The 24,038-nt window shown below is 39.1% G+C and overlaps 1 protein-coding gene and 1 pseudogene across 5 annotated transcripts; one reads left to right on the top strand and one right to left on the bottom strand.

Moving 5' to 3' along the window:
• Positions 1-273: 273 nt before the first annotated feature.
• On the bottom strand, positions 274-24,021 carry LOC118365327 (non-structural maintenance of chromosomes element 1 homolog). 5 transcript variants are annotated; one of them, XM_052518762.1, is made up of 8 exons: positions 24,002-24,021; positions 2,377-2,509; positions 2,047-2,168; positions 1,873-1,950; positions 1,628-1,774; positions 1,403-1,519; positions 930-1,056; positions 274-746 (listed from the first exon to the last, which is right to left on the bottom strand). In XM_052518762.1, the coding sequence occupies exons 2-8, from the start codon at positions 2,492-2,494 to the stop codon at positions 637-639; spliced, it is 819 nt and encodes a 272-aa protein (XP_052374722.1). In that variant the 5' UTR covers positions 2,495-2,509; positions 24,002-24,021; the 3' UTR covers positions 274-636. The 5 variants fall into 5 exon arrangements, with proteins under 5 accessions (XP_052374722.1, XP_035603358.1, XP_052374721.1 ...); XM_035747465.2 differs by lacking the exon at positions 24,002-24,021 and adding an exon at positions 18,192-18,322; XM_052518761.1 differs by lacking the exon at positions 24,002-24,021 and adding an exon at positions 5,690-5,808.
• On the top strand, positions 5,942-11,033 carry LOC118365683 (uncharacterized; annotated as a pseudogene).
• Positions 24,022-24,038: the final 17 nt, after the last annotated feature.

Here is a 24,038-nt window from a genome sequence, read left to right as displayed (position 1 = left end):
TAAGTAGAGGTTAATAGCCTATCACATAATTAAAGTATCCAACCTCATATCCATGACAAAGGAAAGCCAGTTGTATTCAATCTGTCAACACTTGAATGTGATTATGGCACACATTGAATGCCAAGCTACCTGCATGATTGGCGCTTGCTTCCACTCATTACTACATTACATGAAGGAGCAGTTGATGTATGCTCATGGAGTTGTTAACCATTTCATTTGATAGGGTATGCTTTTTCAAATTAGCATATTTAATTGTTCCCGCAGATACTCAGATTAGGTCATTTCCATAATTTATTCAAATAAGGCAGTACTATTCTAATTTAACAACCTAATGAACCACAGGCACAAATGATGTAAACACAGCTTTCCATTTAAACTGCCTGAAAGAATGATTGTAGGTGCCACACTTCCCAGAATTGCTCCCCTAGAAAGTAACTTAATAAAATTAAGATAATCAAGTTAAGAGGAGCTCACGGGAGACCATTGACAATTCAATGAATGATGTTCTCCTGAAAGTATCTAACATTTGATATACAATTATAAAAACGTTTTCAACTTTCAAACTTAACTAAATTGATTTGTACATTTGAATGAAGGGAAAACATTGTTCTGACAGCTATACATGAATCCGTGAGGTTATGACCTCCTGGTCCTCCGGGTCTGAGCTGTAGACCGAGGATTGGGGGCCGTATTCTCTTTGGCTGCTGACTGAGTCTCGCTCTGAGAGGACGGAGATCTATACACATCTATAGGGAAGAGAAGGGGAAATTAAATCATATGAATGACTAGATAAGGTAGGTAAATATGTTTTCTTTGTCTGAGTCGAAACAGATGAAAGTGATATGTATACACAGACCTTTATACAAACTATTATAGACTATCATGGTACAACTTGTGTTGCAATTCTTTGATCAGCGTAACATTATTACCTGGGATCTCATGTGGCCAGAAGTCCTCACAGGCAGGGCATCGTGGATCAGTCCTTCCTTTGAAGTATCTGGCGACACAAGGGGTGTGGATTTTGATGCCACATGTAGGATTTTCACACATCTGGCACTGAGAGGTAAAAAAGACCAGATTATTACAAAAATGATGCATGAAACCAAATGCTTTGCCAAGAAAGCCAGGCTATATCAGTGGTGTCATTCCCATTTTAAATTCAGTCAACATATTTTGAGTAGCAACTACACCATTCATGAGAAGCATATCCAACACAACATTAAACATTCATATCTACCTTTGAACCGAGAGCAGAGGATTGAGAAAAATGAGTTTGGGAATCTGACACAAATCAGATGTTCCACCAATTTGGATTTGACACGGGGTCCAATTTAGCTAGCAGGAGGAATACATTAGATGCAACTTATTTACTGTAATTTAAATTGAAGTTGTATCACTTTACCTGCAAGGCCACATTGTGACAGATGTGGCAGACCTTGACCTGGTCTTGATACAACATCCGAATATATTGCTCCATCTCCATTATACATCGAGTGGAGAGAGAGTAGTCACCATTTTTCTGAAGAAAAGATAAAACACAGATTGCAAGTCAATCAGTGACACAAGAACGTGAGTGCCCACAAGAAGCAATAACTGCATGCATAAAATGGGTCTTCAGAGACGGCACCTCATTCAGCCACTTATCCTGAACAAGCCTGTTCAGTACATGTTCCGTTTCTCTTTTCTTTAGCTTCTTTGTCTGGAGGCTGTCGGCACAGTTAAGAATGTCTGTGGAAGAGGCGGTTCCATTGTCAGAGTCCACAATCAGGTCCATCTAAAAAAAGTATAAGAACATGCCAGTTATTACAGAGATATTCAAATGTTATTTAAGTCTTGTCAGTCATTAGCATTTACTAAAAACAGCCTACTCACTGTTTTTCTGAATAATTCCAACTCGTTGTCTGCATAATCAGTTGACATCCTGGTCACATCAGTTTCAGCCATGTTCACCTGGACGGGAGAAGATGTCAACAGGAAAAATAAGAGCAGTTCATGATGGTTGTAGTAGTAAAATAACTTTGAATTAATTGTATTAGTGTCACTGACCAAAGCATGGTACTGAAGACCATCCTCCTCAGATATCCCTTTTCTGATCTGCATGAACATGGGCTGTAGTTGGGCATTGATAACCTCAATGAATTCATCAAGTTTATCATGAGCATAGTGTGCTGTATAAAAAGGGGTACATGTGAGTGAGTGGCCCTCAACAAAAACAGACCTAGATTAAGCCTATTCCTGGACTTAAAGGCACTTTCAATAGAGAATCTCTATTGTGTCTAGAAAACTGGACCTTTAAGTTTAAGGGTTTACCACGCTGACACAAAATAAACAGTACAGGACCCGGGGCAAAATAGTATGCAGCTATGCTGTTCTTACCACCGTGTGTCTCACAGCAATGCCGGTGGAGAGCCCTTGCCTTGGCACCATCAATAATCCCATTGACCATCATGGTTTGCAGGAACCTTTTATGGCTTTCTCCCAGTGGTCGAGCCATGGTGCAAGGAAAGCCCTAGAAAACATTCAACAACTATTTTGAATAAGCAGCATTTGAGGGTGTGAGATTCCATTGGACCTCACACGATGTGGTTGACCAAGAATTGCTAGTGCCTGGGCACACACATCGACAAGGTTAGGAGAATTAGCGTAGCAGGTTAGGAGACGGAGGTTGATGTTAGGAAAAGATCTGCTATGAAAATCACTGTATCAACGTGGGCTGAAAAGATATGTATATAAAGACAAAATACTGGTCCGTTTCTTTACCGTTTTTACTGTATTCTTCACATTGCTCATTCTACTATTTTTATTTAACTAGGCAAGTCGGTTAAGAACAAATTCCTAAATTCCAAAACCCTAACGACGCTTGGCCAATTGCGTGCCACCCTATAGGACTCCCAATCACGGCCGGTTGTGATACAGCCTGAAATCGAACCAGGGTCTGTAGTAACGCCACTAGCACTGAGATGCAGTGCCTTAGACTGCTGTCCCACTCGGGAGCCCCATAATATACTGTATCTACCACTGTACATTGCATTTTGTTAGCAACACTTTATTTAGACACTGGATTCTCGACATAGGTCACTGTAATATGTCTAATGCTGTATATTACACATTATTTTGAAATATATTTTTGGTGTGCCCTCAAGGTATTCAGACCCCTTGACTTACAAATGTTATTTGTCACATGTGCCGAATACAACACAATACAATACATTAACCAACAAGACTACAAGACATTAACCAACAATGCAGTTTTAAGAAAATAAGTGTTAAGAGTCTTCTTGGGTATGACGCTACAAGCTTGGCACACCTGTATTACTGGAGTTATTCCCATTCTTCTCTGCAGATCCTTTCAAGCTCCGTCAGGTTTTATGGGGAGTGTTGCTGCACAGCTATTTTCAGGTCTCTCCAGAGATGTTTGATCGGGTTCAAGTCCGGGCTCTGGCTGGGCCATTTAAGGACATTCAGAAACTTGTCCCGAAGCCACTTCTGCATTGTCTTGGCTGTGTGCTTAGGGTTGTTGTCCTGTTGGAAGGTGAACCTTTGCCCCAGGCTGAGGTCCTGAGTGCTCTGGAGCAGGTTTTCATTAAGGATCTCTCTGTACTTTGCTCCGTTCATCTTTGCCTCGATCCTGACTAGTCTCCCAGTCCCTGCCACTGAAAAACATCCCAACAGCATGATGCTGGCTCCACGCTTCCTCCAGGTTTCCTCCAGACTTGAAGCCTGGAATTCAGGCCAAAGAGTTCTCTTGGTTTCATCAGCCCAGAGAATCTTGTTTCTCATGGTCTGAGTGTCTTTTGGTGCCTTTTTGCAAACTCCAAGCAGGCTGTCATGTGCCTTTTACTGAGGAGTGGCTTCTGTCTGGCCAATCTACCATAACGGCCGGATCGGTGGAGTGCTGCAGAGATGGTTGTTCTTCTGGAAGGTTCTCCCATCTCCACAGAGAAACTCTAGAGCTCGGGTTCTTAGTCCCCTCCCTGAAGTTGTGGAAACATGTCAAGGGTGCTTCACCCACCACCTGCCAATCCCTCTTTTACGCTACTGCTACTCTGTTCATCATATAAGTATAGTCACTTTAACCATATCTACATGTACATACTACTTCAATCAGCCTGACTAACCGGTGTCTGTATGTAGCCTCGCTACTGTATATAGTCTGTATTTTTACTGTTGTTTTATTTATTTACTTACCTATTGTTCACCTGACACCTTTTTTGCACTATTGGTTAGAGCCTGTAAGTAAGCATTTCTGTAAGGTCTACGGCGCACTTGACAAATAAACGTTGATTTGATGATCAATGGAAACAGGACGCACAAACTCTAATTTCGAGTCTCACAGCAAAGGTTCTAAATACTCATGTAAATAAGGTATGTTTTTAATTTTAATACATTTGCAAAACTTTCTAAAAAACTGTTTTTACTTTGTCATTGTGAAGTATTGTGTGTAGATTACTGAGGATTTGTATTTATTTAACCCATTGTATAATAAGCCTGCAACGTAACAAAATGTGGAAAAAGTCAAGGGGTGTGAATACTTTCCCTTGGCACTGTATGCAGATTGCATATTGATTACGATGACCATGTTACATGCACACCTAATCTCTCATTATTACACAGGATACTCAAGTACTCTGTTTTTGAGTTGACGCATGTACACATCATATCCTGTTTACAATAAACCCAAAAAACGTATATTGCAGTTATGGCAAACCGATAACATGCCTGTGATATGCTTATGTTAGACGGGATACTGTGGCATGTAAACATCTTATCCCGTTTACTGTAGATTTTTGAGCAGGCTCAGTTATACATATCATGGGTGCTGTTATGTGTTGTGTTTTTATCCCATTGTTAAATAAATCACTTCAAAAAGTACACCACCTGTGCAGTTCGATCTGCCATAATAATTCATTTTAAGCTGATAAATTGAAATACTGTCTACCTGCATAAGTGTCGAAGATATCACATTACACATGCATTGCTATTTTCTCAAGAGATTAAATAAATAATTTGTCCACTCCTGTTCGAGACTAAATGAACATTTGTTGTACCATTAAGAAGTGCATAATTCTGCCCGAGTTATAATATATGAATATATAGTACATGTTAAGAGGTTAAAGGCCTACAGTCAGTGTCCATATCAGTTACTATTCCATTTCATCCTTAAGAATTTAAAGGAGCAATATATTGAGCGGGATATCAGGTGTAACGTTATGTAAACAACTTATCCTGAATAATACTAGGATATGAGCTTACTATCCGGAATAATGATAAACGTGGTTATATAGGGGTTGTTAGCAAACTGTCTGGAGATGTTCTGACAGTATTTCCTGTTTGCTATATGTGTAGTTGTTTGACATGTTTGCTTAGGAGCTAGTAACACAAGCATATCGCTGCATCCACCATAACTGCTACTGTGTACGGCAACGCGACCAATAAACTTTGATTTGGCTCGTCAGTTAACATTATTAACCAACGAAAGCTAACCAGCAGTAACAACAGGTCAGCAAATGTTCCGGACAAAATAGACCAGCATATATCAAAAAACAAATAGATTAAACCTTTAAAACAACAGCATCTCCACTCACCAGGCAAGTGAGTCCTTGCTCTATTTTGGTTATTCTACTTCTGTCAAAAGTTAGCTAGCTAGCTTTGTTTACGCGGGTTGAACGTGAGACTTGAAAGGGCCTACCTCTTCCCTTGCAGTTACGTAAACGGTGTTTCTGGAAAACCACCTTGAAGACAAGGTGCTACCGCCCCCAAGCGGACTGGTAGACCAAACTTAGTACATTCGCTCTGGTTTAGATTGGAAACTCAGTGGCTCAGTGTTCCATGTCTTTATCTGCAACCGGAAAAATATTTCTAAATTATTAAGATGTCATTGTTGGAATTTGAAGTTGGTAATCAACCATAAAACTAAAACAAAGCATGCGTGTGCGTGCGATATGATCATAGGAGGGGGGCCAACCAAAATACCTTCCCATGAAAGGTGTGTCCTGTTGGAACTGTAATGTCCAGTAAGCAATTCCTAGTTGTCAAAACCGCAGCTATTTCTATTTCTGTAAAGTAATAGTAGCCTATTTTAATGTGCAGGAATTTAAACACTAACAGGAAACATTTTCTCTTTCTGATTTCAGATTGAATTATACTGTGTGGTTTACTCTCAAGTATTCAGCAACAATGTTTCTATTGCTTATTATAGTCACAAACCTTGGGACTTTGATAGCTGATGATGGTAAGCAGTCTTTTTTATATAGCCTATAAACGTGTAAGTATATTTGACCACAGTATTTTTGCCTGATCATGATTAACATTTGACACGCTTTTTGTTTGTTAATTACTTGTAGCAATGAGTGACGGAAATCTTCAATGCTTCAACGACTATGACGAAACTATGGTTTGTCATTTACAACTGACAAGTCTAAGTGTGCTGAATACAGCATGACATTGAAATTATTGGCCGCACAAAATAGGTAAGTTTATTATTGTTTAAGTTTTTCTATTGTCGATGTTAATCTTACCAAGAAGTCATATTTCATTTCAAAATTGCAATCTTATTCAACTTATTTCCCAGAGGCAAGAATGATTGTACTTTCAAGGAAAAGGAGAGGTCCAATTATGTTTCCAAATGTCGATGCTCTATTGATCCAATGCACCTTATTATTGGGGAGGAGTTTAATGCAACACTTTGGAATTCTGGGAAGCGCTTCAATTCCAAAGTCCTCTGTATCAAATGCAGCACTGAGTTGCATCTACATACGCAGATTGCTATTTGAAAATGAATTACTGTTATAATGAATATTGCATGAAACTAAACCATGCTTTAATTGATTGATATGTCAAACCATCCCTATCGTTGCCCTGTACAGAAAAAAAAACACAGTCCAAGAGGTGAAACCAACAGAAAATGGGAATTTCCTGGTCAAATGGAAGACAAACTACCCTGATAATGAAGAGTTTTCTAAGAACTTGATTGCCGAATTGAGCTACAGAAAGAAAGGAGAAACAGATGTGGTAAAGGATGGGGATATAATAAATCCCTCATATTACATCATTCCCCTGTTTGCTATCACATCAGCAAGACAACTTTCCCTCTGGCCCTTTCCTTTGTTCCTACAGGTGTCCAAAAATGAATCAACAACTTCCTATGAATTACTTGGCAGAGACTTGGAGCCAAACACCATTTATGCTCTGAAGGTCAGAAACTATGCTGACTGGAGCGGCCGTTTCAGTGACTGGAGTGAAGAGTTGGAATTCACTAACCGTAAGTGATTAAATGAGATTTATCATCCATGGGTTTTCAAACCTTAATTCCACTTTCACCTTGTAGCTCATTGTATATTCTTCTCTGCTCCACAGCTGCATCATCTCGGAAAGTGCTCCAGATTGTCATTGTTTTCAGCTGCATTGCTGTTATCATCATCACAAGTGCTTTGTTTTGGTGCAGTGTTAGGTAAGTTATCCTGACATGTCTGTAGGTGACAGTATGTCTGTTTCCACAAACATATTTTATCATACAGCTTCATATTGGCCCTATAGACTTTCAAATCCTCCTATTTTCCCCCTCTACAGACTCAAAACCAAGTTGTGGGATAATATTCCTAAATGTTCAAACCCAGACCTTTTGTACAGTGGGGCAAAACATTATTTAGTCAGCCACCAATTGTGCAAGTTCTCCCACTTAAAAAGATGAGAGGCCTGTAATTTTTATCATAGGTACACTTCAACTATGACAGACAAAATGAGGGAAAGAAAATCCAGAAAAATCACATTGTAGGATTTTTTCTGAATTTATTTGCAAATTATGGTGGAAAATAAGTATTTGGTCACCTACAAACAAGCAAGATTTCTGGCTCTCACAGACATGTAACTTCTTATTTAAGAGGCTCCTCTGTCTTCCACTCGTTACCTGTATTAATGGCACCTGTTTGAACTTGTTATCAGTAGAAAAGACACCTGTCCACAACCTCAAACAGTCACTCCAATCTCCGCTATGGCCAAGACCAAAGAGCTGTCAAAGGACACCAGAAACAAAATTGTCGACCTGCACCAGGCTGGGAAGACTGAATCTGCAATAGGTAAGCAGCTTGGTTTGAAGAAATCAACGGTGGGAGCAATTATTAGGAAATGGAAGACATACAAGACCACTGATAATCTCCCTCGATCTGGGGCTCCACGCAAGATCTCACCCCGTGGGGTCAAAATGATCACAAGAACGGTGAGCAAAAATCCCAGAACCACAACGGGGGGACCTAGTGAATGACCTGCAGAGAGCTGGGACCAAAGTAACAAAGCCTACCATCAGCAAGGGCATTGAAGATGAAATGTGGCTAGATCTTTCAGCATGGCAATGATCCCAAACACACCACCCGGGCAACGAAGGAGTGGCTTCATAAGAAGCATTTCAAGGTCCTGGAGTGGCCTAGCCAGTCTCCAGATCTCAACCCCATAGAAAATCTTTGGAGGGAGTTGAAAGTCCGTGTTGCCCAGCAACTGCTCGAGAGGAGATCTGCATGGAGGAGTGGGCCAAAATACCAGCAACAGTGTCTGAAAACCTTGTGAAGACTTACAGAAAACATTTGACCTCTGTCATTGCCAACAAAGGGTATATAACAAAGTATTGAGATAAACTTTTGTTATTGACCAAATACTTATTTTCCACAATCATTTGCAAATAAATTCATAAAAAATCCTACAATGTGATTTTCTGGATTTTTTTTCTCTCATTGTCTGTCATAGTTGAAGTGTACCTATGATGACAATTACAGGCCTCTCATCTTTTTAAGTGGGAGAACTTGCACAATTGGTGGCTGACTAAATACTTTTTTGCCCCACTGTATATGGTTCCAGGGGTACCTAAGGTGAGGCTCTATCTCCAATTATAAACTGGGTGGTTTGAGCCCTGAATGCTGATTGTCTGAAAGCCGTGATATATCAGACCGTATACCACGGGTATGACAACAAAAATAATTTTACTGTTCTAATTACGTTGGTAACCAGTTTATAATAGCAATAAGGAACCTCAGTGGTTTGTGCTGTATGGCCAATATACCACAACTAAGGGCTGTGTACAGGAACTCCACCTTGCGTTGTGCATAAGAACAGCCCTTAGCCGTGGCATATTGGCCATATACCACACCTCCTCAGGCCTTCCTGCTGAAATATTCTGTTTAAATAAACTGTAAACCTTCATTACTTTCCTACTGTAATTCCTTCCATTTGTGTATTTGCATTTAGTGATGTTTGTTCTCCATTACAGGTATTGTCTCCTCCCAAAATACTTTTGTCCTCCACCTATGTTGATTCTTCGAAAATGGACACTGAAGGAAAAACATGGTGAGCATATTGATGCAATATAAACATAGCAAAATTAAAAAGGCGTTTTCGTGTTGTCCTATTCGCGTCAGCATTCAAGTCCTTGCAATGAAAATAAGCTTTAGATCAATGTAACTTTCCCGCTGGTATTTTCCCTACAGGACAAACCCTGCGACAGTAAATGGGAGCAGTGGAAGAGGCCGTGGCTCAGAGCTTGACTCATCGTCTTCCCTGGTCATGCCCACACATGTTCCATGAGCCCGGAGCCTAGTAATGTGCAGATCATTAGCCATCTTCAAGAGGCCCTGAGCAAAGTCTTTCCCTGGAATTTTGATGGGAAACCTCAGTCAGTGCTCTTAGCCCCTCCTATGACAGATGATGGTACACAAATGAACTGCCCTGAGTCAAATAGAGATATTGGTGTGTGTTCATCTGACTACAATCCTCTTCATTTCATGAGTGAGTCTGGAGGCTCTTGTTACAACAATATTACCTACTCCCCCTCAGTACCCCTCAACTCCCTTCAAGAGTTAACAAGCAAGACGTCCTCATTTCCTACGCGGCCTCTGCTCTTTTGTAACTCCTCCTACTATTCTGGTGACGCTGATGTGTTGAAAAATGGCCATCCACAGCTGTTTCTTGGTACTGGTCAACAAGACCTTAACTTGTCCACTAATTATAAATAAATAAATAAATAAATATATGCCATTTAGCTGACGCTTTTATCCAAAGCGACTTACAGTCATGTGTGCATACATTCTACGTATGGGTGGTCCCGGGAATCGAACCCACTACCCTGGCGTTACAAGCGCCATGCTCTACCAACTGAGCCACAGAAGGACCACAATTATGCAACCTTCTTGCAAACCGACAATTCATATCACCCGTGTGATTGCGCCAGTAATGATTCAGAGACTACCACGTCATCAGAGGACACCAGTCTGATCTACGGTTCTAACGTGTCCGATGTTATCAGTGTCGTTGCTGGATATCAGAGCTTCAGTGACGCGGTTGGTAAGGACAGTGAGAGAGGAACTGATGCCTTCATAGATGTGCCACTGCCACTTAAGGTTTTCCAGGATGTGGACAGAGACCCGCTGATTTACGATGTGGATCCATGTTACCACAGCCTGCCTGACCCTGGATGCAGCCTCCCCCCGAGTGATGGCAATTATCAGGCTTTACAGAGCCTGGCACAAAATTGCCCAGATCAGTGGGTTTCAGACAAACTGCTGAACAAATGTCTGGAGACGGAGATCCCTCAAAGCTCCATGGGGAACATGCCTATAAATGTCATACCCAACTCACAGGGAGGACAATGTCGGATACCTGGAAGTCACTTTCTTACTGCTTTCTGTTCAGACCAAGCCATGCAAATAGACAATGACAGCTCTTATCATTGTGTGCGATTATACAGTAGACACTTTTGCACAATTTATTTTATTTTGGGGACTTGAGCTCATATATATATATATATATGTTTTTCTATATTATACAGTTTGAATACCATTCTGCCATGAAAATGCTGTAGTCTCAAGTCCAGAAATGTTCCACTTTTTGGATGTACTGCTTCTGTAAATAAACATTTGTGTGTGGGAAACTGCAACAGTTAATTGTTGAAGAGATATAACATGTCTTGTCTTTGCCTCATCTGTCTGAAACATCTGAAACATGTTGTTCATCATCTGGGATGGAAAAAACAAAGTTGAAATACTGAGCAATAACATCTAGATTACACATCAAGGTCGTCAAACTATTATCCAGCCTCTAAAAGTTACTTCTCTTCTAATGGCTTCCAAAAATAGTCAAATAGTCAGACAGTTTCATTGTATCTGATGCTTGATAGACAAAATAGTGTTAACAGTACAACCCTCAAGCATGAGTTTGAATTTCTGAAGAAAAAAGTGGTAAGCCTAGTTCCTTATTGCGTTGTTTCTTGAAACAAGTACATTGCAGCTTCCATGGAAATACACGCCCACAAAGTAGAGCCAGCCTCTGATGTCATAGATCTGTTGCGAATCAGGTTAAACAAAAAAATTGGCTTTGTTTAGGGTTATTTTCTGAGGATGAAGTTCATGTTTTGTAGTGTTTATTGTAGAAAACATAAACACTTTTTTCCCTTCAAAGCTCTTCGCTTAACTGGTGAAGCTTGAATAAAGAGTACCTGACTAGTGACACACATAGCGATGGTTTATCATGCAGAAAATTGTGAGGCGTTTGCCAGTTTAACCATCAATAATATTATACGGTTGCAATGACTGAAGAATTCAGCATAATTTCTTTCACAGTATTGTGGTGGTTTTGTGACAGGATGTTTTTGATCGAAGGCCAACATAGAAGTGTGGAGACACAGGGGGGGATTGTGTAAGGCCATTTTCACAGTGCCACAGGTCTGCTATGCCAACTTGTCATGCTTTTATTGAGCAAGTATGCAGGAATGCATGGTGCCATTCACAGCTATGTCATACTTCAAATGCTTTGGACAGGCAAAGGAAGTGATGGAATTTACTTTTCACAGGCCTCCTTGCTAAATTGAATTTTTTTGAGGACAAAAAGGCAGCTCAAAGGTCGTCTTGAAAATGTGAATTTATTGAGTTATTCTGTCATGGGCACCACTTTCTGTCATGGCCATTTAATAGCTCAAATACCTTGAGTTGAAGTCAGAAGTTTACATACACCTTAGCCAAATACACTTAAACACAGTTTTTCACAATTCCTGACATTTAATCAGAGTAAAAATTCCCTGTCGTAGGTCAGTTAGGATCACCGCTTTATTTTAAGAGTGTGAAATGTCAGAATAATAGCAGAGAGAATGATTTATTTTAGCTTTTATTTATTTCATCACATTCCCAGTGGGTCAGAAGTTTACATACAATCAATTAGTATTTGGTAGCATTGCCTTTAAATTGTTTAACTTGGGTCAAACGTTCCGGGTAGCTTTCCACAAGCTTCCCACAATAAGTTGGGTGAATTCTGGCCCATTTCTCCTGACAGAGCTGGTGTAACTGAGTCAGGTTTGTTGGCCTCCTTGCTCACACACGCTTTTTCAGTTCTGTCCAAAATAATTAATAGGATTGAGGTCAGGGCCTTGTGATTTCCACTCCACTACCTTGACTTTGTTGTCCTTAAGTAGAGGTCGACCGATTAACCAGAATGGCCGATTAATTAGGGCCGATTTCAAGTTTTCATAACAATCGGAAATCTGTATTTTTGGGCGCGGATTTCCGATTATTATTATTATTATTTTTTACCTTTTATTTAACTAGGCAAGTCAGTTAAGAACACATTCTTATTTTCAATGACTGCCTAGGAACTGTGGGTTAACTGCCTTGTTCAGGGGCAGAACGACAGCTTTTCACCTTGTCAGCTCAGGGGTTCCAATCTTGCAACCGCACAGTTAACTAGTCCAACGCTCTAACCATTGCACTCCACGAGTAGCTTGCCTGTTACGCGAATGCAGTAGAAGCCAGGGTAAATTGCTAGCTAGCATGAAACTTATCTTATAAAAAACAATCAATCATAATCACTAGTTATAACTACTAATCCAGTTTAGCAGGCAATATTAACCAGGTGAAATTGTGTCATTTATCTTGCGTTCATTGCACGCAGAATCAGGGTATATACAACAGTTTGGGCTGCCTGGCTCATTGCGAACTAATTTGCCTAAATTGTACGTAATTATGACATACATTGAAGGTTGTGCAATGTAATAAGAATATTTAGACTTAGGGGTGCCACCCGTTAGATAAAATACCGAACGGTTCCGTATTTCACTTAAATAATAAACGTTTTGTTTTCGAAAAGATAGTTTCCGGATTTGATCATATTAATGACCAAAGGCTCGTATATCTGTGTGTTATTATGTTATAATTAAGTCTGATCTGATAGAGCAGTCTGACTGAGCAGCAGCAGGCCCGTAATCATTCATTCAAACAGCACTTTTATGCGTTTTACCAGCAGCTCTTCGCAAGCACAGCTCTGTTTATGACTTCAAGCCTATCAGCCTAATGGCTGGTGTAACCAATGTGAAATAGCAAGCTAGTTAGCTGGGTGTGCGCTAATACTGTTTCAAACGTCACTCGCTTTTAGATTTGGAGTAATTATTCCCCTTGCGCTGCAAGGGCCGTGGCTTTTGTGGAGCGATGGGTAACGATGCTTCGAGTGTGGCTGTTGTCGATGTGTTCCTGGTTCGAGCCCAGGTAGGGGCGAGGAGGGGGACGGAAGCTATACTGTTACACTGGCAATACTATAGTGCCTATAAGAACATCCAATAGTCAAAGGTATATGAAATACAAATGGTTTAGAGAGAAATAGTCCTATAAATACTATATTAACTACAACCTAAAACCTCTTACCTTGGAATATTGAAGTCTCATGTTAAAAGGAACCACCAACTTTCATATGTTCTCATGTTCTGAGCAAGGAACTTAAACGTTAGCTTTTTTACATGGCACATGTTACTTTCTTCTCCAACACTTTGTTTTTGCATTATTTAAACCAAATTGAACACATTTCATTATTTATTTGAGGCTAAATTGATTTTATTGATGTTTTATATTAAGTTAAAATAAGTGTTAATTCAGTATTGTTGTAATTGTCATTATTACAAATAAAAGAATTGGCCGATTAATCGGCATCGGCTATTTGGTCCTCCAATAATCGGTGTCAGTATCGCCGTTGAAAAACAATAAATCGGTCGCCCTCTATCCTTAAGTTATTTTGCCACAACTTTGGAAGTATGCATGGGGTCATTTAAAAAATAAAAATGTATTTCACCTTTATTTAACCAGGTAGGCTGGTTCTCATTTGCAACTGCGACCTGGCCAAGATAAAGCGTAGCAATTCGACACATACAACAACACAGAGTTACACATGGAATAAACAAAACATAGTCAATAATACAGTAGAACAAAAGAAAACAAAAAGTCTATATACAGTGAGTGCAAATGAGGTAAGATAAGGGAGTTAATAAGGCAATAAATAGGCCATGGTGGCGAAGTAATTAAAATATTGCAATTAAACACTGGAATGGTAGATTGGCAGAAGATGAATGTGCAGGTGGAGATACTGGGGTGCAAAGAAGCAAAGTAAATAAATACCAGTATGGGGATTAGGTAGATAGATGGGCTGTTTACAGATGGGCAATGTACAGGTGCAGTGATCTGTAAACTGCTCTGACAGCTGGTGCTTAAAGCTTGTGAGGGAGATGTGAGTCTCCAGCTTCAGAGATTTTTGCAATTTGTTCCAGTCATGAGCAGCAGAGAACTGGAAGGAAAGACGACCAATGGAGGAATTGGCTTTGGGGGTGACAAGAGAGATATACCTGCTGGAGCGCGTGCTACGAGTGAGTGCTGCTATGGTGACCAGTGAGCTGAGATAAGGCGGGGCTTTACCTAGCAGAGACCTGTAGCCAGAGACTTGTAGATAACCTGTAGCCAGTGGGTTTGTCTAACCAGCAGGTATTTGTACGAGTATGAAGTGAGGGCCATTTAACCAACAAGAGCTTGCGTAACACAGTGTCCAAGGAGGGGCCAGAAGCATACAGAATGGTGGGTAGTGTATCACCAGGGGCTTTGGTGACAAAACGGATGGCACTGTGATAGACTGCATCCAGTTTGTTGAGTAAGAGTGTGATTGACAGAGAAACTATTTTATAGATGACAGCTTTCACTTTTGTTTTTAAAGCTAACTTTAACCCTAGCTTTAACTTCTGATGGACCTCATGATGCCATCTAGGATGGTCCCTCCTCAGTTTTACAGTTGGGATGGGTTGACCGATTATAATTTTTGTTTAATCAACGACATTTCTCCAAAATAGAGGTTACCGATTTGTCAACCGAGGACCAAAAAAAGCAGATATCTATTAAATCATCCGATTTTTATTTATTTATGTATTATATTAAGTTAAAATAAGTGTTCATTCAGTATTGTTGTAATTGTCATTATTACAAATAAAAAAATGACAATTACAACAATACTGAATGAACACTTATTTTAACTTAATATAATACATCAATAAAATTAATTTAGCCTCAAATAAATAATGAAACATGTTCAATTTGGTTTAAATAATGTAAAAACAAAAGTTTTGGAGAAGAAAGTAAAAGTGCAATCAATATGTGAGAACATATGAAAGTGAAAGCTGGTGGTTCCTTTTAACATGAGACTTCAATATTCCAAGGTAAGAGGTTTTAGGTTGTAGTTAATATAGTATTTATAGGACTATTTCTCTCTATACCATTTGTATTTCATATACCTTTAACTATTGGATGTTCTTATAGGCACTATAGTATGGCCAGTGTAACAGTATAGCTTCAGTCCCTCTCCTCGCTCCTACCTGGGCTCGAACCAGGAACACATCGACAACAGCCACCCTCGAAGCATCGTTACCCATGCAGAGCAAGGGGAACAACTACTCCAAGTCTCAGAGCGAGTGACGTTTGAAACGCTATTAGCGCTCACCCCGCTAACTAGCTAGCCATTTCACATCGGTTACACCAGCCTAATCTCGGGAGTTGAACAGTCATAAACAGCGCAATGCTTGAAGCTTTGCGAAGAGCTGCTGGCAAAACGCACAAAAGTGCTGTTTGAATGAATGCTTACGGGCCTGCTGCTACCTACCACCGCTCAGTCAGACTGCTCTATCAAATATAAAATCATAGACTTAATTATAACATAATAACACACAGAAATACGAGCCTTTGGTCATTAATATGGTCGAATCCGGAAACTATAATTTCAAAAACAAAACGTTTATTCTTTCAGTGAAATATGGGTGGCATCCCTACTTCTAAATATTGCTGTTACATTGTACAACCTTCAATGTTATGTCATAATTACTTAAAATTCGGGCAAATTAGTTCGTAACGAGCCAGGCGGCCCAAACTGTTGCATATACCCTGACTCTGCGTGCAATGAATGCAAGAGAAGTGACACAATTTCACCTGGTTAATATTGCCTGCTAACCTGGATTTCTTTTAGCTAAATATTCAGGTTTAAAAATATATACTTCTGTGTATTGATTTTAAGAAAGGCATTGATGTTTATGCTTAGGTACAGTCGTCCAACGATTGTGCTTTTTTCACAAATGCGCTTTTGTTAAATCATCCCCCGTTTGGAGAAGTTGGCTGTCTTTGTTAGGAAGAAATGGTCTTCACACAGTTCGCAACGAGCCAGGCGGCCCAAACCGCTGCATATACCGACTCTGTTGTAAGTGACATAATTTACCTAGTTAAAATAAATTCATGTTTGCAGGCAATATTAACTAAATATGCAGGTTTAAAATATATATACTTGTGTATTGATTTTAAAGAAAGGCATTGATGTTTATGGTTAGGTACACATTGGAGCAACGACAGTCCTTTTTCGCGAATGCGCACCGCATCGATTATATGCAACGCAGGACACGCTAGATAAACTAGTAATATCATCAACCATGTGTAGTTAACTAGTGATTATGATTGATTGTTTTATAAGATAAGTTTAATGCTAGCTAGCAACTTACCGTGGCTGCTTACTGCATTCGTGTAACAGGCAGGCTCCTCATGGAGTGCAATGTAGTTAGAGCATTAGACTAGTTAACTGTAAGGTTGCAAGATTGAATCCCCGAGCTGACAAGGTAAAAATCTGTCTTCTGCCCCTGAACAAGCCAGTTAACCCCACCATTCCTAGGCCGTCATTGAAAATAAGAATGTGTTCTTAACTGACTTGCCTAGTTAAATACAGGTGTAAAAAAATTTTTTTTTTTAAAGAAATGAAATAAAAAATTGGCCAAATCGATGTCCAAAAATACTGATTTCCGATAGTTAGGAAAACTTGAAATCGGCCCTAATTAAATCGGCCATTCCGATTAATCGGTCGACCTCTACTCCAAAAAGTACGATCTTTGTCCCCGCGTGCAGTTGCAAACCGTAATCTGGCTTTTTGATGGCGGTTTTGGAGCAGTGGCTTCTTCCTTGCTGAGCCGCCTTTCAGGTTATGTCGATATAGGATATAGATACTTTTGTACCCGATTCCTCCAGCATCTACACGAGGTCCTTTGCTGTTGTTCTTGGTTTGATTTGCACTTTACGGACCAAAGTACGTTCATCTCGAGGAAACAGAACGCATCTCATTACGGAGCGGTATGATGGCTGTGTGGTCCCATGGTGTTTATATTTGCGTGCTATTGTTTGTACAGATGAATATGGTACCTTCAGGCACTTGGAAATTGCTCCCAAGGATGAACCAGACTTGTGGTCTTGGCTGATTTCCCCATGATGTCAAGCAAAGAGGCACTGAGTTTGAAGGTAGACCCTTGAAATACATCCACAGGTACACCTCCAATTGACTCAAATTATGTCAATTAGCCTATCAGAAGATTCTAAAGCCATGACATAATTTTCTAGAATTTTCCAAGCTGTTTAAAGGCACAGTCAACTTAGTGTATGTAAACTTATTTGACCCACTGGAATTGGGATACAGTGAATTGGAAGTGAAATAATCTGTCTTTAAACAATTGTTGGAAAGAATACTTGTGTCATGCACAAAGTAGATGTCCTAACAGACTTGTCAAAACTATAGTTTGTTAATTAACAAGACATTTTTGGAGTGGTTGAAAAATGAGTTTTAATGACTCCAACCTAAGTGTATGGAAACTTCTGACTTCAACTGTATATATTTCTCTGTGTTGCAGGTATGTTAAGCTTCGGTCCAGTTAGTTTTAGAAATACCAGGTGAGCACTTGTAGATTCCAACAGGTAATATACATTTCAGGACTTATACCACACATTCTTCTTTATGTTTGTATGCAAAGGATCAAGTTGCACAATTGACTAGAAAATAGCACAAAGGAAGAACACTTTAGGATTCTGATTATAATGCAATCAATACTCAATTACCTGTGAAGTACTGTGGGACCTCTGGTGCCCTCACTGGTCCCGTGCTTCTCTAAGGCTCCTCATCCACCTCTTTGATTTATGGGCCCTGCTCTTGAACCTTGCTTGGAAAACAAATGAACTGTAGTGATGTCACATCTTCCTGCCAGTGAGCAACATTAAAATGTCATTTTTAGAGGGAGAAAATATACATCACTTTTATGGAGTATTAACAATTAAATCACTTTTATCCGGTTCTTTTTTTATTTATTTTTATTTTTGATTTATTTCACCTTTATTTAACCAGGTAGGCTAGTTGAGAACAAGTTCTCATTTGCAACTGCGACCTAGCCAAGATAAAGCATAGCAGTGTGAACAGACAACACAGAGTTACACATGGAGTAAACAATTAGCAAGTCAATAACACAGTAGAAAAAAATGGGCAGTCTATATACAATGTGTGCAAAAGGCATGAGGAGGTAGGCGAATAATACAATTTTGCAGATTAACACTGGAGTGATAAATGATCAGATGGGCATGTACAGGTATATTGGTGTGCAAAAGAGCAGAAAAGTAAATAAATAAAAACAGTATAAAAACAGCTTTCTATCTAAATTGTTGCAAGTGTAATAAAAAGTTTGACAAAGAAGCATTTTAAGGTGAGCATTTGTAATGGAAAATATTTTAGGCTGAAAGTCTGCATCACCTTTAGCAATATGTGCCCAGTGGTGTAAAGTAATTAAGTAAAAAAATACTTAAAAGTACTACTTAAGTAGTTTGAGGTATCTGTAGTTTACTTTACTATAACTCCAATACATTCTTAAAGAAAATCATGTACCCTATATACCCTATACATTTTCCCTGACATGGTCTAATTCACGCATTTAAAGAGAAAATCCCTGGTCATCCCCCCTGGTCATCCCTACTGCATCTGATCTGGCGGACTCAATAAACACAAATGCTTTGTTTGTAAATTATGTCTGAGTGTTGGAGTGTGCCCCTGGCTATCCGTAAATTTAAAAAGCAAGAAAATTGTGCCGTCTGGTTTGCTTAATATAAGGAATTTGAAATGGTTTATACATTTACTTTTATTTTTGATACCTAAATATATTTTAGAAATTACATTTAATTTTGATACTTAAGTATATTTAAAACCAAAAACCTTTTTTACTTTTACTCGAGTAGGATTTGACTTTCACTTGAGTAAAAGTAAAGATTCCTTCATATAAAATGACTCAAGTATGACAATTAGGTACTTTTTCCACCACAGTATGTACCACACCTTTACTATGACGTACAGGACCAGAAAGGACTTGCAATAGAAAACAGCACACGCAACCTATTGCCATGGTCGGAAAAAAACGAGAAGTGCATTATCATGAAGATGCAAATGTCTCTGCTTGGACTGAGTTACCATATCTGTTTCCTGCATCTAAGAAAAGGAGAACCGCAACAGTATAGGTGCTACCTGACAGTCTTTAGAAAGGAATAGTTGAAATAGTAGTTGATCATACTTTGTATTGTATGATCAACATTACTGTTTCCTTCATTGTCATCTAAACTGGGGCCTACAGTGGTCTTTTAGCACCATCTCCTGAGCATAATGCGTCTCACACAATTTGATTTACAAGTCAGTTAAGAACAAATTCTTATTTTCAATGACGGCCTAGGAACAGTGGGTTAACTGCCTGTTCAGGGGCAGAATGACAGATTTGTACCTTGTCAGCTTGGGGGTTTGAACTTGCAACCTTCCGGTTACTAGTCCAACGCTCTAACCACTAGGCTACCCTGCCGGCCCTCTGATATTGAATGTGCAATCTAGAACTTCAATTCCCAGTAATAAAATCTAGTGTTGCACTTGCCCAGTGATGTCTACCAACACTTTGGAAGACACAAACTGAAGAAGAGGTACAAGTAAGCGCACTAGTTGGTTTAAATTAAAATAAATAAATAAATAAATAAATATTAGGTATAAGTAACCTATTTGCAATATGAGTTCCTGTCCTCTGTGGCAACGAGAAGGTACAAACACAATCAGATTATTTTAAAATTTACAATAGACAGTCGCTTTATTTATAACAGATACAAACCACCAAATCATTAACAGGCACTTAAGTATGCATGACTGACAACATATAGAATTGTAGAGCCAGTGACACATCAAATCATTGATTGGGTTAAGACGAACCGTCACTCCAAAACTAGCGGACTCATTGTCTATGCCTCCCTCTAAACCCCGCCCTTTACGGAAAAAATTATGCCAAAACTCAAATTGAAAAGACTGGCAGTGAAAGCAAAGAAACAGACATCGAAAGCAAAGATACGAGTAGCGTAACCAAAATGTAGTAAATGCAGGCAAGAGCGTAGGCAAAATGTATTCAATAGGATTGGTTTCTGGGAAGGTTTAACCGGAAATGATTTTTGCATTCGTATTCAAATATGTTTTTTTTATCATTTATCATAGAGTTGTGCTCTCACTTTAAAGCATTCTCTACTTTATTTTTCATGTTCATGATTTATTTCCTTTTGAATTCAATACATATGGCGTAAAATTGACACCATAGTTGTGTCATGTTTTCATCTGATTGTCAAACAAATCACTTCAAAAAGTACACTACCCGCACAGTTCGATCCACCATAATTCCATAATAATTAATTTAGCTGACACATTGAAATACTGTCTGCTTGCATAACAGTGTCAAAGATATCACATTACACATGCATTGCTATTTTCTCAAGAGATGCTTCAAGAAAGAAATCATTTGTCCACTCCTGTTCCCGAGACAAAATGAACATTTGTTGTACCATTAAGAAATGCATAATTCTGCCCGAGTTATATTATATTAAGCTATAGTACATGTTAGAGGATAAAGGCCTACAATCAGTGTTTATATCAGTTACTATTCCATTTAATCCTTAAGAATTTAAAGTAGGAATTTTCATGGTTACATGGATACTCTTAAGCAGTATATCAAAGGTGCATGTAAAGAGCTTATCCAGAATAATACTGGAATATGAGCTACTATCCGGAATACTGATAAACGTGGTTATATAGGGGTTGTTAGTAGGCATGCATGATATATCGGTGAACATATAGGAATCGGCCGATATTAGCTAAAAATGGCAACTTCGGTATCGGCCCGATGTCTAGCTCAACGCTGATGTAAAAAAACTATGTCAAAGCTGACGTGCATACCTATATAAACGTAGGTACATGACGTAATGACGCCATGTAAAATTTTGCGCTACACGTGCAACACAGCATTCCTAACCTAGCCCACAATGCCTCCTGTGTGGATCGAGCAGTCAACAAGTCGAGCAGTCATTTGAAAGAGTAAGAACATTTCCGCAAGACAACTCAAAGGCTAAATCCATTCTCTCACGTGGGTGATGTTGGCTTTCGCCAACTGGTCGAGCACCAGTACACACTACCAAGTGCACTATTTTTCAGATTTTTCCCTACCGGAGTTACACAGTAATGGCGTCACTGCTATTAGCTTCACAACATACATACTATGGAACGCCGTTTGGGTCTTTGCGTGTCAAAAAAGGCACAGTAGCACTGTCAAAGCTGTGCAAAAACACCAGCCTCATCTCGGGAGTTGATAGAGTTGATAGTCATAAACTGCGCAGTGCTTTGCACACAACGAAGCGCTGCTGGCAAAACGCACGAAAGTGCTGTTTGAATTAATGTTTACGCGCCCGCTTCTGCATACCACCGCTCAGTCAGATACTTGTATGCTCAGTCAGATTATATGCAACGCAGGACACGCTAGATAATATCTAGTAATATCATCAACCATGTGTAGTTAACTAGTGATTATGATTGATTGTTTTTTTAGAAGATAAGTTTAATGCTAGCTAGCAACTTACCTTGGCTTACTGCATTCGGGTAACAGGCAGTCTCCTTGTGGAGTGCAACGAGAGAGAGGCAGGTGGTTATTGCATTGGACTAGTTACCTGTAAGGTTGCAAGATTGGATCCCCCGAGCTGACAAGATGAAAATCTGCCGTTCTGCCCCTGAACATGCAGTTAACCCACTGTTCCTAGGCCGTCATTGAAAATAAGAATGTGTTCTTAACTGACTTGCCTGGTTAAATAAAAGGTATAAAAATAATAATAAATATAAAGAATTGGCAAATCGGCGCCCAAAAATACTGATTTCCGATTGTTATGAAAACTTGAAATCGGCCCTAATTAATCGGCCATTCAGATTAATCGGTCGACCTCTAATCTATACCTTATGTAATGCCTTATTGGAACGAATTTATTGATAATATCTGTTGGGAAAAAGTTTGGATGTTGCCACACACATACCTACTTGTTAAAAAAATTAAGGAAGTTTCCTTTATAATATTTATGAATATTATCCTGCCAACCACTATGTGAAAAGGAACAACTCAAATTGTTCCTTCTGTAATGACCAAACAGTGTTGCATCTTTTTTGGCATTGTATTCATGTAAGAAAACTGTGGCAAGACATCAGTAGATTTATAATTGAACACATTTATGAAGATCTTACACTATTGTGGAGAGATGTACTGCTTGGATTCTTAACCTACGATAGAAATAAGCGTAACAATTTTATGTAATTAATTTAATTATTATTTTGGCCAAATTTCATATTCACAAATGTAAATTTACAAATGAAACACCACATTGTCTTACCTTACAAAAATAAATTGTATTTTAGTGGAGTATTTTAAGACAATTAAATACTCCACTAAAAAAAAAAATGCTAGAATAATAAGTGTATGTATGTCCCTTACACAGAACCCAAACCCGCTGCGCGCGTCGACATTGTGCATACATATATTTTGTCCCCCTACACCAAATGCGATCACGACACGCAGGTTAAAATATCAAAACAAGCTCTGAACCAATGACATTAATTTGAGGACAGGTCAAAAAGCATTTATAGCAATTTAGCTATTTAGCTTGCTAGTTAATTTGTCCTATTTAGCTAGCTTGCTGTTGCTAGCTAATTTGTCCTGGGACATAAACATTAGGTTGTATTTTACCTGAAATGCACAAGGTCCTCTACTCTGACAATTAATCCACACATAAAATGGTCAACCGAATCGTTTCTAGTCATCTCTCCTCCTTCCAGGCTTTTTCATCTTTGAACTTATATGGTGAAGGGCATTTAAAAACTTTCACAGTATTACCACTACAACCTGCAACACAGTTCGTCTTTCAATCACCCACGTGGGTATAACCAATGCAGAGATGGCACGTGGGTATCTGCTTCTATAAACCAATGAGGAGTTGGGAGAGGCAGGACTTGCAGCTTGATCTGCATCTGAAATAGAAAGGAGTTCTATTTTTAGCATTGCAGACCCGCAGGAGCAGTGTGGGTGCAATAATTGAATAACATAGATTCCTAATTTTATTTTACAACGCGAGCGGTGTAGTCAGGTTATTATGGTCCTTGTGTAGTGTGATATTGTACTTTGTATATTAGTTATATATACTTGTGTTCCCACATGTACTTCCTATATTGATTTGTTGTTAAAAAATAAAATAAAAAATGTTTGCAAACAGAAAAATATATAAAATATGCTTGTGTAAGGCAACGCGACCAATAAACAATTTAAACCATTAAACTAACATTAGCCAACGAAAGCTAACCAACAGTGACAACAGCAAATGTTCCGGACAAAATAGACCAGCTTATAGCAAAAACAAATATATATATATATATATATATATTCACTCACCTGGCAAATCATTCGTTGCTATGTTTTGTTCATACTGGTTCCTTCTCCTTCTGTCAAAAGTTAGCTAGCTAGCTTTGTTTACGCGGGTTGGACGTGAGACTTGAAAGGGCCTACCTCTTCCCTTGCAGTTACGTAAACGGTGTTTCTGGAA

This window comes from Oncorhynchus keta, chromosome 5, assembly GCF_023373465.1.
Source record: "Oncorhynchus keta strain PuntledgeMale-10-30-2019 chromosome 5, Oket_V2, whole genome shotgun sequence".
Lineage (NCBI taxonomy): Eukaryota > Metazoa > Chordata > Actinopteri > Salmoniformes > Salmonidae > Oncorhynchus > Oncorhynchus keta.
The sequence above is the reverse complement of the archived record's forward strand: the minus strand, read 5'-3'. Positions and strand labels throughout refer to the sequence as shown.